The 18,419-nt window shown below is 36.3% G+C and overlaps 1 protein-coding gene and 1 long non-coding RNA gene across 2 annotated transcripts; both read left to right on the forward strand.

Moving 5' to 3' along the window:
• Nucleotides 1–933: 933 nt before the first annotated feature.
• On the forward strand, nt 934–2,273 carry LOC125225793. Its single transcript, XR_007177020.1, has 2 exons — nt 934–1,389; nt 2,136–2,273. It is a non-coding gene; the product is annotated as an uncharacterized LOC125225793 (long non-coding RNA).
• A 1,376-nt stretch (nt 2,274–3,649) lies between these two features.
• On the forward strand, nt 3,650–11,394 carry LOC125225832 (monocarboxylate transporter 13-like). Its single transcript, XM_048129691.1, has 10 exons — nt 3,650–3,816; nt 4,351–4,477; nt 5,112–5,254; nt 5,679–5,781; nt 7,041–7,205; nt 7,555–7,672; nt 8,477–8,625; nt 9,567–9,713; nt 10,295–10,486; nt 11,146–11,394. The coding sequence occupies exons 1-10, from the start codon at nt 3,712–3,714 to the stop codon at nt 11,391–11,393; spliced, it is 1,497 nt and encodes a 498-aa protein (XP_047985648.1). The 5' UTR covers nt 3,650–3,711; the 3' UTR covers nt 11,394.
• Nucleotides 11,395–18,419: the final 7,025 nt, after the last annotated feature.

The raw sequence follows: 18,419 nt of genomic DNA on the forward strand, positions 1-18,419 counted from the left end.
GCACACGGCAGAGACCAATGAAACAACCAAATACCAAACCAAGTGCTAAATATTAATATTGACGACGACCAGTAAATTAATACAGAAAGACAGACAGAAAATAAATTCTGGTAATTCTAAAGCACTTGCTCACTAAAAGTGCCATGTCATGGTTACTTTGTCTACCAGTTTATATTCTTAGCATAAAAGAAACATTATCATATCATTGTGAATTTAACAAAGAATATTTGAAGATGGATCTACAATTTTAAATCTTATTAGTTTGGTGATAAGGTGAATAAGATTAATCACTATCACTACATAGTATAAAACAAAGTCACTTTTTCTGTCCCTATGTCCCTATGTCCCTATGTATGCTTAAATCTTTAAAACTACGCAACGGATTTTGATGCGGTTTTTTTTAATAGATAGAGTGATTGTAGAGGAAGGTTTACATTGTAGGTATAGTACCCGTGCGAAGCCGGGGCGGGTCGCTAGTAATGTATAAAAATTACAAAATTACATTTGTGACGACCGCAGTCTTAATCCACAAAATCCCATAATATGTAACTTTGTTTATTTAACTTTTCATGAGTTAATTTAATTTTCCTTTTTTTTTGCTTGTGGAATTTTCGAACCACACAAAGGCTTTGTGTTAAAAAAAATTTCTGTAACAAAGATAAATCAAGCACGCATGTTTATGAGAGTAAGTATTTTTTGCGTAATTATCTATTTTTTAAGGCAGTTGATATATTGACCATGTTATTTTTATTCACACTAATAATTTTTCAAAATGAAATTTCTACTCTTAATAAGTATTATGTCAGTTTTGTTTTCCTTAAACTAAACGTACCTACTAATACTAGTCGTAAACAGAACTGTATCTTAAAACAAAACAAACATTATTCTATTGCGATCCTTCTTAAAATGATTCTTATCTACAGTAAACTCAAATGGTTGATACATGAGTGAAATAATTTAGTGAAGCAGATGACACTGTTACTGATGTGTCGAAGGACAGTGTCAAAAATTAAGAAATGACTCTGTAACAAACATTAAAATCATTTCTACACTACTAAACTTTTAGTCATTTCCTTCTGAAATAGTTCCCGAAAAAGATTTCAAAACTATCGAAACCTTGGAAAATCCTATCACTGGGAATCATATATTACCGGGAAGATATCATCGACATCTGCTTCAGCTACACGTCAGTAACAGGCAGAAAGCTGCTTAGAATCGGAACGGAAAGCAAAGATTCTGGATCACTCATCCTAAAGGCCTTGAAAGAGACAAAGAAGTGCTGCTTCTACAATGACCTCTAAAGATTTTGTGATGAAAACGGGATATAAACTAGTGCCGCCCGACGGTGGTTATGGATATGTTATATTGGTTGCTGCCTCTGTGAACTTGGTAAGTGGATTTCAGTGTTAAATAAATAGCGACAGACCTGTACTGGCTGATACGAAATATAACGGTACTATGAAGTGTCTGAAGAATTGATTTAAGTGTACCTATTTGTAAGTCAAAAAGTCAAAAACACCATGGGTGGATTTTATGTTAAAAGTGGCACAGAATGCTACGAATTTTTTTTATAGAACTATGAGATTCTTTTACATCATGGAATACTCGTACTAACCGTCTAACAATAGAAAGAAGACTTACCTTCAGAAGTTCAGAACGATTTATGACACAAAAGTCTTTTAAAAACCAAGGTATCGGGTATAAAGCGAGCTCATGTACTAAATCTTGCTCAAGGTTTCTTTGACAGCAACTACCATAAAACTATATTTTTTTTTATTTCTACTGCATAAACTAGACTTTCAGTTTTAGAATCAAAACTAAATTGGTTACAATTTTGATAGTACCGCTTTTACATCCTTGCACATATGTAGTAAACCTCATAATTTCATAGAAGTTTGATGTTTAAAGTTAGTAACATTTAAGTGTTAAAAATAGCTAGCAGTCATATTATATAAATATGTTTTAATAAGAAAAAAAAATCAACATTTAAGAAGCAAGCTTCTGTTTAGCCTAAAATTGGCTAAAATTATAATTAGGTGTGCACAGTTTTCCTACTTGAAATATTAGCTCCTGTAGTTCCAACATAGCGACATACAAAGTTATTATAAAATAACATTGCTAATAATTTTTCACAGGCGCTATCCGCGACGCGACGGGCGACTATACAATCATGTTCACGATCATGATCGGCTTCCTAATAGTGACCGTCGTGGCTTGGATCATCGAGCTGATACGTGGGAGGAAAAAGATGAATATAATGAAGTGATCTGAAAGTTTCGTTTCATTTACGGTTCGCTAACACACATAATGTCAATCAGTGAGAAGATAGATAAAAACCGGCCAAGAGCGTGTCGGGCCACACTTAATGTAGGGTTCCGTAGTTTCCCGCATATTTTTAACTATTCAAAACGTAACGTAACTGTTCAACCTACCAAGTTCAAAATAATTTTCCTAAAAAGTCTTTATAAAATTCTACTTTTGTGATTTTTTTCATATTTTGTAAACTTACGGTTCAAAAGTAATAGGGGGAGACACATTATTTTTATTTTTGGAGCGACTATTTCTGAAAATATTAACAATGTCAAAAAATGATTTTCTTAAACCCCTATTCATTTTTAAATATCTATCCAACAATATATGACACGTTAGGGTTGAAATAAAAAAAAAATCACTGCCCACTTTACGTGTAGGAGGGGGTACCCTAATAAAACATTTTTTCCACTTTTTAATTTACCACTTTGTCGGCGTGATTGATACACATATTGGCACCAAATTTCAGCTTTCTAGTGCTAACGATCACTGACATTATCTGCGGACGGACGGACGGACGTACAGACATGGCGAAACTATAAGGGCTCCTAGTTGACTACGGAATCCTAAAAATGCGGTTAAAATATAATACTATAAATAGATAATCAAGTACGACTAAGGTTTAGTTGAAGTAACCATGGGACAGTATAATAAAGAGCACTACCGTCACGTCATTGTCAACGTCAACGGACACATTCAACGTCCCTTAGCAAAGATGGTTTCCATTATAATAAAATTTAGCGAACGTTTTAACTTTAACGGTGACACGGAGGCGATTTGGTGCCACCGACTCGAAGCGTGCAATTGGTCGTCAAATTTAGAATAACTATAAACAATTTAACTATTTTTTATTTTTATTTTTTAGTTACGAATACTTTGAACAATACATAATTTTCATGAGTATTAGGATTTCGTCACGTATGTGAATGAATGCATTTGAACATTAATACGTAATATCTATTAGAGGACTAGGGAACGTAAAATCCAGAAAATGACTCTTTGGTCACTTGATCTCTACCATACAAGTCTAAAATAGAGAATTAGAGACATTTTTTTGCTATGGGATAGGAGGCAGACCTGATGGTAAGCGATAACTGCCGCCCATGGACACCCGAAACACCAGAAGTGTTGGAGATGCGTTGCCGGCCTTTAAGATGGTTACATATTGTAGCCTTTCGCTCAATTTCTCTGCGGACCGCTGTCATCTTGGCTAACCTCCCAGCTCTTTATTACTTTGCGTGACACTTGAGGAAAATAAAATATTTTATAAGTGTATCAAATTTACCGCATGCCTTTACCTTGAAATTATAGATAAATGCATTATGCACTGTTTCGTTGTAAAGATTATTGGTGTTTTCAATGAAATGTTTCAATACTGAATAGTAACTGTTTATTTTTGAGATGGATAGTACTAAAAGTGATAATGGTATGAAGAAACAGTACAAACTAGTGCCACCAGATGGAGGATGGGCATATATGGTATGGATTGCTGCTATTATAAATTTTGTAAGTATTTTTTTAGTTATTTTATGAATTTCAATGTCGGAGAAAATTGATTGGGATATGAGTACAATTTTAGTGTGGGCAACATGCTAGCAACGTGTCACAGCAGTATCACAACTTCTTTTTCATTCAAACCATTGCTGAAAGTGGCACTGAAACTTCGGCAGTTTCATGTGCTCTGCCTATCCCTTTTGTGAATAAAGGCAAAGGGTTGTATACCTATTTATGTATAAGTGGATAAAAGCCAATCCTTTCTTGTTGTGGGTCGTTGTTGAAATCAAGGGGGAGAGATTTTGTAAATTGCACTGACTCAGGCGGTGAAAAGAGAAAATTATCTAAAATTTAGTTAGACTTATATTGACCGGGATATAGACCGTGATTACCTTTTTGATTTTTTTGATTTTTGTCGAGCTCCCGATATTTTGACGCAGTTGCATGCATCATGATCACTATATCCCGGTCAATATAAGTCTAATGAAAATAACCGTGAATCATTCAAAACTCTTAAGACTTAGTTGTTAATTTTGTCTGTTCCAGTCGGTGCTAACGATGTTCCTGCCTAGCATAGGCATGATTTTCAACAGTTTTTACATCGAATTGGGAATGGGCTCTACAGATATACAAGTACAAAATGGCGTAAATTCGATGTCGGTTGCTGTAGGAGGTACGTACGTTTCTTTTTATTGTTTTGATAACATAATCAAGCTCTAAGCGTTATAAACTGAAATAAATGTTATATACAAAGAAAAAGTGACCAAGGCCTCCAAGTGTTCAAAGCTGGATTCGAACCAGCGTCCTCCGTCGCGACGGATCTAAAAAGACACGGTGGCAAGGGGATTAGAACGAAGGCAGCGCCATCCTGAGGTAGAACCGAAACTAGTTCTACCTCCTAACTGAATCAGCTCATGTAATACATTTAAAGAAGTTTCTATGCTATATATGTAAAAAGGTCACTTTGTTCCAGATTTTTTTAGTAGTAGGTACGTATTTTTTCTGTCGTGTTTTACAACAGTGATGGCCAGTGGATCTAACGTCTGACTTTTAATCATAAGATCGCGTATCCGAATTTGATGTTTACCACTAAATCACTAGGTTTCCAGTGAAAGAAATCACGGAAGGGAAACCTCCACATCTGTGAGGAAATTCATTTATTTAAAGTTTCTTACTCTCACTGACCCAGCTCTGCTTATGGACTATAGCCTAAACCATTTCACAATTTATAGCAGTCATGGGCTCAGCAATGGGACGATTGTAAGTTTTTTTTTAGGGTTTTTTAAAAAAGTGGTGTTTATTTTCAGGTTTCCTATCAGGACCATTGATGAAAGTTGTAAGTTTGAGGAAGTTATCATTTTTCGGCGCGACGTCGGCAACTCTTGGTATATTTGGAGTAGTGTTCGTCAATTCGTATCCCATGTTCCTTTTGTGTCAAGGTATACTGATGGTTAGTTCCATAAACATTCGTTTTTAGGGTTTTTAATACTCTGTGTAACATGACAAACTCAAAAAGATTAACCACGCATTTCTGAGATTAGAATTATTCGGTTTCCTCCTATTACAGCATGTATAGTTTATTTAGTTTCCAAGCTTGGTAACTTTATAGCAGAATTTTCTCCTTGCAATTTTTTTTAATTTCATGAAAGTTTTTGTGCGTTTCTACCACACTAAGTAGTTCGCAAAGTAAGTACATGTGTTGTCGTGTCGAAACTTCAAAGAGCTGATTCCGCCGTAGGTATGTAAAACGTCGTACACTAGACGTGTGAATACGGAATTCGAAACTCGTGTCAATTTAAATACTAATTTTTTGTATTCCTCTTTTCCGAACTAGTATCGTTATGTACTATATCCACTGACATTTAATATTCTAGGGTACTGGAACGGGCGTGCTGTACAACGTGGCTTGTACCGCGCTCAATGATTACTTTCTGGAGAAGCGATTTATGATGACAAGTCTCGCTCAAGCTATTTCTGGTAACTTATTATACCTAGCTTACTTAGACACAGCTAATTAATATAGTACATTGTGCAACAAGGGGAGGAAGTTGAATATTACTAACGAGAGTAAGTTAAATCGCGACGGCTTGCCGGAGCGATTTAAAGACTCGGGTTAGTAATATTCATACTCCCCGAGTTACACACAATGTTTTTCATCACATTTGTGAGAAAAAATACAGAGGAAACAGTCATAAGGCAAAACCTTCAACCGGCGGCGTTGCGACCAGTAGTGTATCTTGATCTACATCAGATTATTCATATTAAATCCATTGTTTTTGATAACAAACACTTTTTGAACGAAAACAAACACGAAAATACTGCATATAAATTAAATGCAACGTTCAAAAAAGCATATAAATCATATAATTAAACTAAAATTGTACTTATTTCATTTAAATATCTGTTATACTCTCCGTTGCTAGGCAACGGTGGGTGCCTCGCGTACGCACGCGGTCAAGCGCGAGTAGAGAGCATATTGTCAGACTGTAAATTATAACAATTTATCTGAGTTAAATTTTACGAAATAAATGCAAAACACACTGAAATAATTGTAAAACATAAATAAAATGCATTTTTCATACCGTATAATATATTTTATAGCTTAATAGTAAAATTTTGGTTGTGCAATAAAAATCCTTGGCAGATTGAAACATCCTTTGCCTGAAGTATTGTACGGATTGTATTAATTTTTAAAACTAAATCCATTATTCCCTTGGGAATAAAATAGTACATTATGCTTCAGTACACGTAGACGCAATGATACCTTTAAACAGCAAATGTGATGAAAAATATATTACGAGTTGGGATACTTCCTTCCTTCCTTCCTTCAAGAAAGAAGCTCACTCCCGTCTTAAAGCCCTGCAGTGTACATATAAAACTTCTCAGGCTTAGAAGGTACCTAAAGGTACTAGGAGTTCAACGCGATGGTCTGACCAAATTAGCAAATCGCTTTCCATCAAGGTTCATGATGGCTTAGAAGTCGCAAGGGATCGAAAGGCCTGGAAATCTGTCATCCGATCTCATTTGATCCACGTAGGAGGTCACGACATTGAGGAAGACGAAACAAGGATGGGATGAAACTACAAAATCTTTATCAGACAACTTGTCAAATTGCTTCGTTTCAGAAAACAGTGCATAAAAAAATGTTTTCAAACCACCTCACACCCGCAACTGAAACCCTCACAGTTTTACGCATTAATCGTTATGCAATACGCTGACAGATGATAACCTTACAGCTATAGCAGCCATCGTAGCCCCACTGGCTATCCACTGGACAGCTGAGAACTACGGGTACCGGGCGACGATCATACTTATGGCTGGGGTGTATCTTCAGACTCTCGTTGGTTCTGCACTCCAGCAGCCAGTCAAATGGCATTTGAAAAAGGTTCCTATCAACCCTGGTACGTACATAACTTTTATACATTCAGGGATCTTGCATCTAAAGTATTTTATTTAGGGGGACCATACAAACATTAGTGCCATTCATTTTTAAGGAAAGTCTCTATAAATTCATACGTATTTAATAATTCAATCTACTTTTTCTACTGTAGTATTGTGAGTGTAAATGTTGATGTTCTTAATTAGAGTCAAACGGGACTTAAGGAGAAAGGTTGCCGTCCTTGAAACGTCGGAGGTCAGTGTTAAAACACAATAATACGCGATTAAGTCTCGTTTGCAATTTTTAAATACTTATGTATTAATCGTGTAAGTTTAAATCAGTATTTCATCTTCCATCTGCATCTGTTACAGAAACTGAAAAATTTATCAAGGAGAAAAATAATTTCGATAAAGATAACAACATAGAGACTATTCACGTTACTGAAATATCCATTGACCAGATAGCAACAGCGAAAACCGACAGTGTTCTGCAAGTATTCTTCATAAGTTATAACATTAAATGTTAGAGTTGAAAATAAAGAACAAAACAATTAAATAGGGATTCTTGTTTTGACGGATCCTGAAGTGTACGGTATTGGAGGTTTTACGGGGGAGTAAGTGAAAGACGTGACTGTACAATATAGAATGCCTCTATTGAAGGAAAAGGGTTTCCTTTATATTAGCACAAGTTCTTTGTTCATGTGCTGCAAAGTGTGATGACATATAAAATAAAATAGAATAAAATCAAAGTAATATCAAGTTACAGATATGTATATCAGATTACAAAATCAGGTGTAATTACTAGGTCCAGAGAATTATATTTTATTAGAGGCCAAGGTAAGCTGATACAACTGCGTACTTCTATCTAACCTTCATGGCGAATTTATCAATGAATTCATTCATAATTTTCCCATGCAATTTTGCAGCTTTCTGTACTTAGGTACACCTCATTCCTATTTTTTCCGGATTTCCTTTAGGGCGTTACAATCAATCTAAAAACCGAGAAAAAAAGAACCGGATTAAACATAAATCTGACGAACTGGAAACCAACCTACAGAGCTAGCACATTATTGACGCGACAGTATCTCGCCGCGAAATACCTACAAAGATATCATACGTCTTTTTCATATGGACAGGCAGTCTACATCGCGGCGACACAATCTCGCTCTAATTCATGTCCTAGCCTTGCAATGGTCCTGAATTACCTATCCCAACTGTTTACGTTTAGCAGCTTTTACAGTCGAGAGCTCACGTCTATATTTATCACAGTATTATGCTGTATTTGAACTTACAGAGGTTATATAAAAGACGCGTTCGACTGGACGTTCCTAAAGCAGTTCCTGCGCACTTGCACCTGCGTCGGCGCACCTCTGGGTCTCGTCTCTGACGTCATGTTCACGCTGTTCGTGCCTCAAGCGCTGTATGCGAGGGGTTGGGAGGAGGTTAGTCATTTATTATTTACTAATTGTTGTTGTAGCTCGACCTGGCAGGCAAGCATTACTCGTTCGATAAACGATATAAAGTCGGGACGTTCTTTTCGTACTATTTATAAGTGTTACAGGGACGCACCGGTGCGATAAAGTTTATCGAACAAGTGTGCTACACCCGCTGAAGTGGGTCATGTATAGTCACCTTTTTCTTAAAGTTGGGGAAATGCATCTACGCATGCCATCCGGTCGGGGGACCAGGGGCGATGACGGAATAACCAGAATAGGACTACCGTCTAAAACCACCAGCGAATTTCGTCTCCGCTTTGGGTGGAGTGTCTCAGAGTCACTATAAGCATTCCACCACGTACACCCCGGCGGGCGGCCTACTGGCCGCATGCAGTTTGGGTGCCAGTTGGGCAGGCACCCCCATTCGCGTGGGCGTTTAGGCACGGGTACTCCCCGGAGCACCGCGCAGCCCATTACGGCGGAGGCATCAGGTTCGCGTAGCGCCTGGCTCTGCCGCCAGATGTATAGTCACCTGACACACCTTTTAAATTGGTGTCGCCCCATCAATAGCTTGCTAGCTTCTCTTATTTTTTTTCTGATCTATCTAGACGATTTTCAGAAATATGACTAAATACGTGTCTGAGTCCGTCAATCATAAGTGCTATTAGAGAGGCATAGGACGAAATAGTTTAGCCTGAAATGGGAGGCACAGATGCTTTTTGAGATAGGTAGCCAAAACTGATTAGTTTTAAATCTGGTAAATCGCAAATATTTATAGCATCAAACAGGTATACGGCCCGGAGGCACAGATGCGGTTTTATGGAGCAATAGGTTGCCGACCCATTAGAAACTTGATTAGTTTTGAAGAAATACTAGATCATCGGGAATAGGTACCTTGACAGGGAGCTCATGTATATTTAATTTATAAATTTCTGGTATTATTTTTAGGAGAAGTAGCGTGGGCACTTGCACTGTTAAGCTTCGGAGATATCGCAACGAGGATATTCCTGATTGTGGCGAGCGTGTGGTTGAAGAAAATAGGCAATAACATCATTTTCATATTTGGGATGCTGACAGACGTAGCTGTTAAATTCGGTAAGATTTTACTTCATAATTTTTCTATTTAAACATACTTACGGAAAGATTAAAGTGTTGACATAAAACTCGTTAATTGAAGGAAAAGAAGAAACATCTGCTTCTGAATCCGTATACTAAAAGCAGTTACAGATTTTTCGATAAATTTACGAATTTAGTCAATCAGATGCAGATGATGACCCATCCTGCAAAACAAATTCCTAAAGGTCCAATCAGTTTATCTGGTCAATCAGATGCGCCTTTTAAAAAATCATAATAGTAACTATAGTAAATACATGTTTCAGCTATTACTAAAGGTTGAACAAACGTCCATGGACGGTATACATATACATACTAAGTACGTAATATTATAAATCGGAAAATATGTGTGTGTTTGTTTGTCCGCGTTTCGCGTCAAAACGGAGCCTCGAATTAACGTGATTTTTATGTGGAGATAGTTGAACGTTGGGACGGAGAGTGACATTAGCTACTTTTTGTCTCTTACTAACCCCCCCACTTCCCTAAAATCCAATTTAACGCGATTGAAGCCGCGGGCAAAAGCTGATGTACTATAACGGAATTGATTATAAGTATTGTTCCAGTGTTCCTCTGGTTTCCACACCCGACAGTGGCGTACGTGACCCTCACCCTCACGGGCTGTTCCCGCTGTCTACTCATCGTTCTGTTCTCGCTGGTCATCTCCGATGCTGTGCCGCCCGAGAAGTATGGGGTCGCGTTCGGCGTAGCTGTGCTGGTGTATGGCACATTTGGTATTACTCTTGGACCGGCTATTGGTAGGTGAAACACAGAAGTAGGAATAATTTCAATGCTGTTAGGCTTAGAAAAAAATTAAAAGTAGGAAAAAACTGCTCTGGGTGAGATTTCCTCTGCATCGATACTCAAGCGTTCTGCTATCTGAGCCATTTTCGGCAGTGGGCAACAAGGTGATAAAATGAGGGTTAGAATATTTGTGACAGTCTTTATATAAGTGTCTTGCCTAAAGTTACTGTTACATAGCAGTATTTTATGGACAGAGATGCGCATGTTAATACTGGATGAAAATTGTTAAAACCTACAAGACAGCTTCAATTATTTCAAGTGATACATATAATTTACCCAATTAAATATTTTCCAGATGTAGTGTGAAAATGTTTTCCATCGTATTTTTCCGGAAACGTTCGTATGTGTCATGCTAGTTCAACCAGAACGTTTTTGTACTGACAGTGACTGGAATAGCATGTCACGTACGTATGTATCCGTAAACATACGAAGGAAAAGCTTTTAGTACTACATCAGCAGGCGTATCATGCTTCCAATTTTATCACCTGTCCACGTGGATAAGACATCTGTCTCGCTTTGGCAAGTATGTCAGTGTGAGAGTGACAGATGTCTTATCCACGTGGATAAGTGATAAAATTGGAAGCATAATACGGTGGCTGTATTTTGTTTTCAGGTGCAGTCCGCGATGTAACAGGCACCTACGAATCGATGTTCTATCTCTTAATTGGCATCATGGGCGTCGTTACTGTAGCTTGGTGCGTCGAGGTCTACCACGAGAAAAACTCTGCGAAAAAATCATCTTCTACTATCACAACCACCAAGGGATATTCATTAAATGTAGATACCTACATCATAAATAAAATTAACTTCAATGTCGATTCTCACTTCATCGTATTAGACCACGTCTTTGCCTTTGGCTAGTCTGTGGCCAAGAGTAAGCCCATTTATAATTAAAAAAAAAACCTAAATATATATAACAAGGCATATAAAATGAAATGAAATTTTAGTAATTTGATCTGTTTCTCATATAATATAGATCTTAGAGCATAGACTAGACAAAAAAATTAATAAACGGAAGGTTTTAAGAAAGATATATTTTCGGTTTGTATCTGGTTGGTTAGAAGGTTAGCAAAAAAATTTTGTAACTACCCAAAAAGTTAAAAGTTATGTATAAATATATGTTATATAATAGCTCTATTCTAGGTATTAAAAGTACAGATTATAGACATTTTTTTGTAAAAAAAAATACACTTTTAATAGACATTAGACACTAAAAGATCAGTATCATATCGAATTAAGGCCACATATTAACATAGCATAATTAAAATCAAAATGTTACTAACAATAATACCGAAGTTACTAAAAATATGTAAAAAGAGTGTCTCTTTTCGCCTAGAAAATGCTGTGCAGTTTGACGAAGATTTGAATCATGATTTGTTTAATGTGTTTTCTGTAATAAATAAATTAAAAAAAATCTTATAACTTAAACTCGAATCGGGCAAATTCAAACTTTGTAAACAGTTCGGGTGTTGCACAAAGGTCGACCGTTTCGCCAACACTGTTATTCCAACCCACTTCCACCATCCTTGGTTTGGCGGAACCTTCCGCTCGGCGTCTTCCGTCGTAAACAAACTGCTAAACTCGTCTGTCAACAAACAAGCGATAAAACTATGAACCACTTTAAATGCAGCGTAAATAAGAGAGAAAGTTATCTTGTGTTTACTTTATTGGAGCCAAATTAGATGCAGTTCAACCTTGAGGAATCTGATTTACATAATATGCTGGTAATATTAATGTGTTTCGTTAGTATTTATCTTACTCCTATTTATTTAGCATCTTAGAATTACCATTTATAATATTAACTATTTGAATTAAACAAAAACTTTATGAAAATCCCTAATCTAGGGCGCTGCCAGCAGCGGAGGCCTAGGCTGCCGTTAGTCAAGGCCGCATGGAGAGGAACTAACGTACGTACATACGCTCCGTGTCCAAGATCACCACCTTGTCTGGAGTTCAGAGTTTCTGTACTCTTGGTCAACACTCTTCGCTATACTATGAGAGCGTTCGGTGACATGATAACCGTGAATGAACTAAATGACCGCCGTGTCAACACCTTATTATGTTATGTCTATTAAATTATCATTGTAAACCCTTAAGTCCGCCCGGGCCGTCTCGCTGTCCTGACTTATAACGTATAAATTTGGTACCTGATATTATTTAATACTTAGTGATTCTTGATAATTTTATTGACATTTTTTATTTTGATATTTTTTTAAATGTATAATTGTATATCTCCTGCATGTTATTTATAATTGTTTAGCTCTTAGTCTTTTATTGTATACCGTGTAAGCGTTTTGGTGAAACACTGTTAGCTTATATGTGAGAAATAAATGAAATGAAATGAAATGAAAGTGATTTTGTACCTAGATTTGTTATTTTTTCATGTTGCACCTATTGAGGTGTAAAATTTAGTACCTTGGCAATAGATCTGAGATTTTATCGACCACCACCGACGGCCGGTCTGGCTCAGTCGGTAGTGACCCTGCCTGCTGAGCCGCGGTCCTGGGTTCAAATCCCGGTAAGGGCATTTATTTGTGTGATGAACACAGATATTTTTCCTGAGTCATGGATGTTTTCTATGTATATAAGTATGTATTTATCTATTTAAGTATGTATATCGTAGCTTAGCACCTTAGTACAAGCTTTGCTTAGTTTGGGGCTAAGTTGATCTGTGTAAGGTGTCCCCAATATTTATTGGGTTGGTAAGAAAGTAATGAGCGATCGATTGAATTCCACATAAAATTTTTGAGAGAGTTCTAGAATCTTCTATGGTCGAAAGTATATAAAGGGCGAGTCGCACAGTTTCTCGTCAGTCATTCACTAGCTGTCGCCGAGCTAATATAAGGAAGAAAATGGACGAATTAAAAGTGCATGTAAGGCATTGCTTACTATATGAATTTCAGTCTGGCCATTCAGCCGCCAAAGCAGTGCGTAATATATGTCAGCGTGTTGCTCCTGAAGTTGTGTCTGAGGCCACGGCGAAACGATGGTTCCAGCGGTTTCGTAGTGGCGACTTTTCATTATCAGATCAACCTAAGTCTGGTCGTCCGGTGAAGATTGATGTAGCCAAATTAAAAACCTTAATTGAAGGAGATCCGAGGCTAACGAGTCGTACTCTTGCTACCGAGTTAGGCTGCTCTCATGTCACCATAGAAACACATTTACACGAGTTGGGAAAAAACTACAAATACAGTGTTTGGATACCGCACGAACTTGATAGAGATCAACTAAACCGCCGTGCCGATATCTGCATACAACTTCTGTCTTTTCGCCGCACATTCAACTGGTTGGACCATCTTATCACTGGAGATGAAAAATGGGTCTTATATATGAATCACACACGCAAACGTCAGTGGCTAGCTCCAAACGAAAAAGGAATAGAGGCACCAAAAACAGAGCCTCACCCGAAAAAAGTTATGCTGTCCGTTTGGTGGGATATTCATGGTATTATTCACTGGGAACTCCTACCAAGTGGAATGACTGTTACCGCATCAGTATACTGTAATCAGCTTGAATATTTAAACCAAAAAATCTGTCAGAATCGTCCACAGCATGCTAAAGTTTTTTTCTTACACGACAATGCTCGCCCACACATTGCAAAAGTGACTCGGCTAAAGCTATTGGAGCTAGGTTGGAAAGTGATACCTCATCAACCGTACTCTCCAGACTTGGCACCTACGGATTACGCATTGTTCAGATCGCTAAGCAATGCCCTGAATGAAAAAAGTTCGATGATCAAGCCCATCTACGACAGTACATAGCTGAGTTTTTTGAATCTAAACCTAAGAACTTCTTCGCCGATGCTATTCATTCTTTACCAGAACGATGGAGACAAGTAGTATATAACGAAGGCCATTATATTTTTGATAAATGATTAAAATAATAAATTAAATAAAAATTACAATATTGGTTATGATTCGCTCATTACTTTCTTACCAACCCAATATTATTACCATTATTTGACGCAGACAAAACCTAGAAAATAAAAACAGATTAGATTACACAATACTTTTATTGATGTTGTTTTCAAACAAATGCCATAGATAATGACTTAATTTTATGCTACTAAGAATTAACAAGGAAAGAGAGCGATGAATATGAAAAATACGTAAATGTTTTGGTAAACAAAGTTTATCGTATTTAGAACTAGATTCGCAAAAAGTTATTATCTAAATTATTAGCATTTAGCAAACGAAACTATGACGTCTTTCTATAACTCCTGCAGATAGTATTTTTGTAAGATATGTATAGCGAACGAATAGTATCTTGGCTAGATATACCTGTAATATATGCAACTGTTGCAGTGCCATAGATGCAGTCTAAACACGTTCTTCGAGCAAGTTACAGGTGCTGCAAAAAGAGGCAACCTCACCAACAGCCTGAATAAGTTATTATAAATTCAGAGCTTTGAAGGGCTTTGAAGGCATACAGTTTATATTAATTATGTACTCTGATAACTATTGTTAATCAACTCTTCAGGTAGCTAACCCCCCCCCCCCCCCCCCAGCGAAGGAAAAGTACCTAAGCTGTCAAGTACTGACCTCTCAAACGGAGCAGATAGATATGCTTGCTTCTGACCAAAAGTAGTCCTTATGGCGTCGCGAAAAAGCGTAAACTTAGATAAGCCAATTTGCCAACTATAATACTAGAAGCAACTTATTTGTTTGAACGTCGATGACAATTTATATACCTTACAATAAGGTTGAAACATTGATATATCAATATGCACAATTAATTAACGTAAATGAATGAGTAATGGCACAGTGTCACAAACAATGATAACATTGTTGTCGTGACCTATGAGAGATAAGAGCCACTTTCTTCCTATTGTAAATTTCTAGTCATAGTGCTAGCACTAGAACAGCCCGTCTCATATTGATAGGGAAATATGCAATTTCCTCCTCCCATGTTGCCAGACAACTAAATATTATCATAAAGTCAGTGTATACTATATACCGCGGATACTTTTTCATCAAACACATATGTAACTCCGTATAGACGGATGTCTAAGAAAAAAAACGTACCTCAAAGCCCTAGAGAAAAGGTACGGTGACCTAGAAGGCGTTACACAGATTGCGCTAATATTAATATTTGACATTTTAACACATACCAAGCTAAGAATATGGGCCAAATTGTCAAAACTGAGGGTCAAAATTTTTAAGCTTGTATCGAGAGATGGCAGTCTGTGGACTGTGAGTACACATTTTACTTTGACAGTAACTCTCTTTAATACTCGATCCTCTGGTTTGCATAGACGTGCACGCGTAGGTACAGTGAACTGCAAAAGTGTATGGCAAATTAATCGATGAATTTATTCATAATTTCTCCATGCAATTTAGCTGCTCATTGTACAGCCAGCGTCAATAATAACCAACGGACTAGAATCTGAAATCCTGAATAACTTAAACAAAAAACACAGCAAAAGGGAATGTACAGGTTTCTAATGGGGTGGCAACGCGCATGTGACACTGTCAGAGTTGCAGGCGTCCATAGGCTACGGTGACCGCTTCACGTCGACCACTGACGTAGTATAAAAAAAACAACGGGAAATCTAATTTGTACAGTTCGTGATTATAAATTTCAAAGTTTAATTATTTAATCTATTTACAGAACTTTTTGTTTAGCGGCTAACAGAATGGTGGTGGTATGGTGGTAGCTACTTTTGAAGGGTAGTTTGATCACTTGATCAGCTACTTTTCATCATCATGCAAGCGGTGTGCGGACTCACATAAGTACCCAGATGTTACAAGTGCACATCTATAGAAATAATCCAAGATGGCGCCTGTAATGTATGGGATATCGGTCTAACATCCGATATCGGATCGGATAATTTGAAAACGCACTAAGAGTGCTTATTTATTTTTCAACCTGAACGAGAAAATCATTCATTTAACAAACACTGGCAGGAAACCTTGTCTTAAAAAGAATATATTCTTTATGTATGATGAAATACATTGTCATAATTTTTAATAGTTGTGTGACCACTTGACCAGTTGAAACTATGAGTCAAGATTTTTTAATAAAAATAGATTATATTTATTTATTTTGTAACTTATTTAAGTGACTCACGGGCGTCATACGAAACTTGATTATTAATTTTAAAAACAATGTTACGCAAGAATTACATTTTTAATACTAAAGTAGCTTATCAATTAGGTACCTACATGTTTATAGTGTATATTAATTTTTATTACTTACTTTTAATGACAGTCATTATTGATATATTAATACTAAATACGTGCGTCAATTCAATCTAGTACAGTCAGTAGGTACCAAAAATATATGGTGAAAGAAAACATCGTTAGGAAACCGCGGATCGATTAATTCCAATAAGGCCTAGTTACCCTTCGGGTTGGAAGGTCAGATGGCAATCGCTTTCGTAAGTGTCTACCTATGCCAAATATTGGGATTAGTTGTCAAAGCGGACCCCAGGCTCCCATGAGCCGTTGCGTATATAATGCAAGGAGGAGAACGACAATCGGTTCCAAAACTGTTATCTGAAAATTGCTTCTCGAAAATGGTTGTAGGCAACAAATTATCATAACGAATTTGGCTATTTTCATGAAAATAGCCATCCATATGCTTGGTTCTATTACCGTAATATTAAAAGTATTCCTCATAAATATATCTAATTGAATAATCCAAATATCACTTAAATGGGATTACTCAGTTCAGTTATTTATAACAATTGCCTTATAGAAAAATATAAATAATAAAATAATTATGTATAATATGTTAAATACTAAGTTGTGAGTATAATAGATAATTATGTTAGCGACTGTACATTATTGCTATTGCTGAACATAATTTCATAAGGGCATTTTCGCGAAAAAAGATTCAAAAACTTTTTTCTCTAAAATAGGTGACTTTAATGTTTTTCCTACTCAGAATTACGAGCCCTTTTCATCCTACTAGGCGGAAAAAAGCGTCCCAAATTTATTTTTTCCACTTCGTTATCATTTTTCAAACACTTTCTACTTCGGTTACAAAGTGGAAAGCATGCAAAATAATAGAACATTTTGACCATTGTTTTTTGTCCTAGATCGAAAGGGCTCGTGATTCTGAATAGGAAAAACTTAAAATTTACCTACCTTAGAAAAAATATTTTTGGTGGTATTGTTCTCGCGAAAATGCCCATAAGCATTAAACTCATTAGACGATAAAACTACGTAATTACTTAGTGATCAAGATTTTTTTTTTTTTTTTTTTTAATTTATTGAGAAACAAACAGTCTTATAAAACATGTATGTAAATATAAAAGCTAGAATTTCTTATAGAATGACCTATAGTTTCATAGTAAATATACTTTTTTATAAACTTAATACTATGAATACTTGAATATTAGTTACATGACAACTGCAAAAAAAATCTAATACAAAAATAAGATAAGACCGAGAATATGCAGTAAAGAAGTTAAATTTCTGAACTGCCAAAAATATCAATTAAAATTTTAGTTAAATACTGAGTTTACGTCAATGCGTTAAATTAAATAACTAGTATATTTCATCTAACTTCATACACTGACGTAAGATAGGCCTATTCTATTATGATAAGTAATACAAACTAAACATTAATAAACATTTATTTATTATAAACTGAATCCATAGAACTAATAACTAGAAGATAAATTTGATAAAATATTGCGTAAAATAGACTTAACCTGTTTTGAACGTTAATTAGATAATTTCATTCATTCAAGCGGCTACTTACTCTAATTTTTATCATGTTATGAAAATGAATGGTATCGAAAAGAGCCCACTTGCCTACTTGCAGAATAAAAAATGTTGGCATTAGTACTACAAATTTTCCGATTGTTTACGGTATCGAGTAAGTTCTAACTTATCATTAGGCTCTACTCTAAAGATACGAATATTTTTAGCATTACAT

This window comes from Leguminivora glycinivorella, chromosome 4 (assembly GCF_023078275.1).
Source record: "Leguminivora glycinivorella isolate SPB_JAAS2020 chromosome 4, LegGlyc_1.1, whole genome shotgun sequence".
NCBI lineage: Eukaryota > Metazoa > Arthropoda > Insecta > Lepidoptera > Tortricidae > Leguminivora > Leguminivora glycinivorella.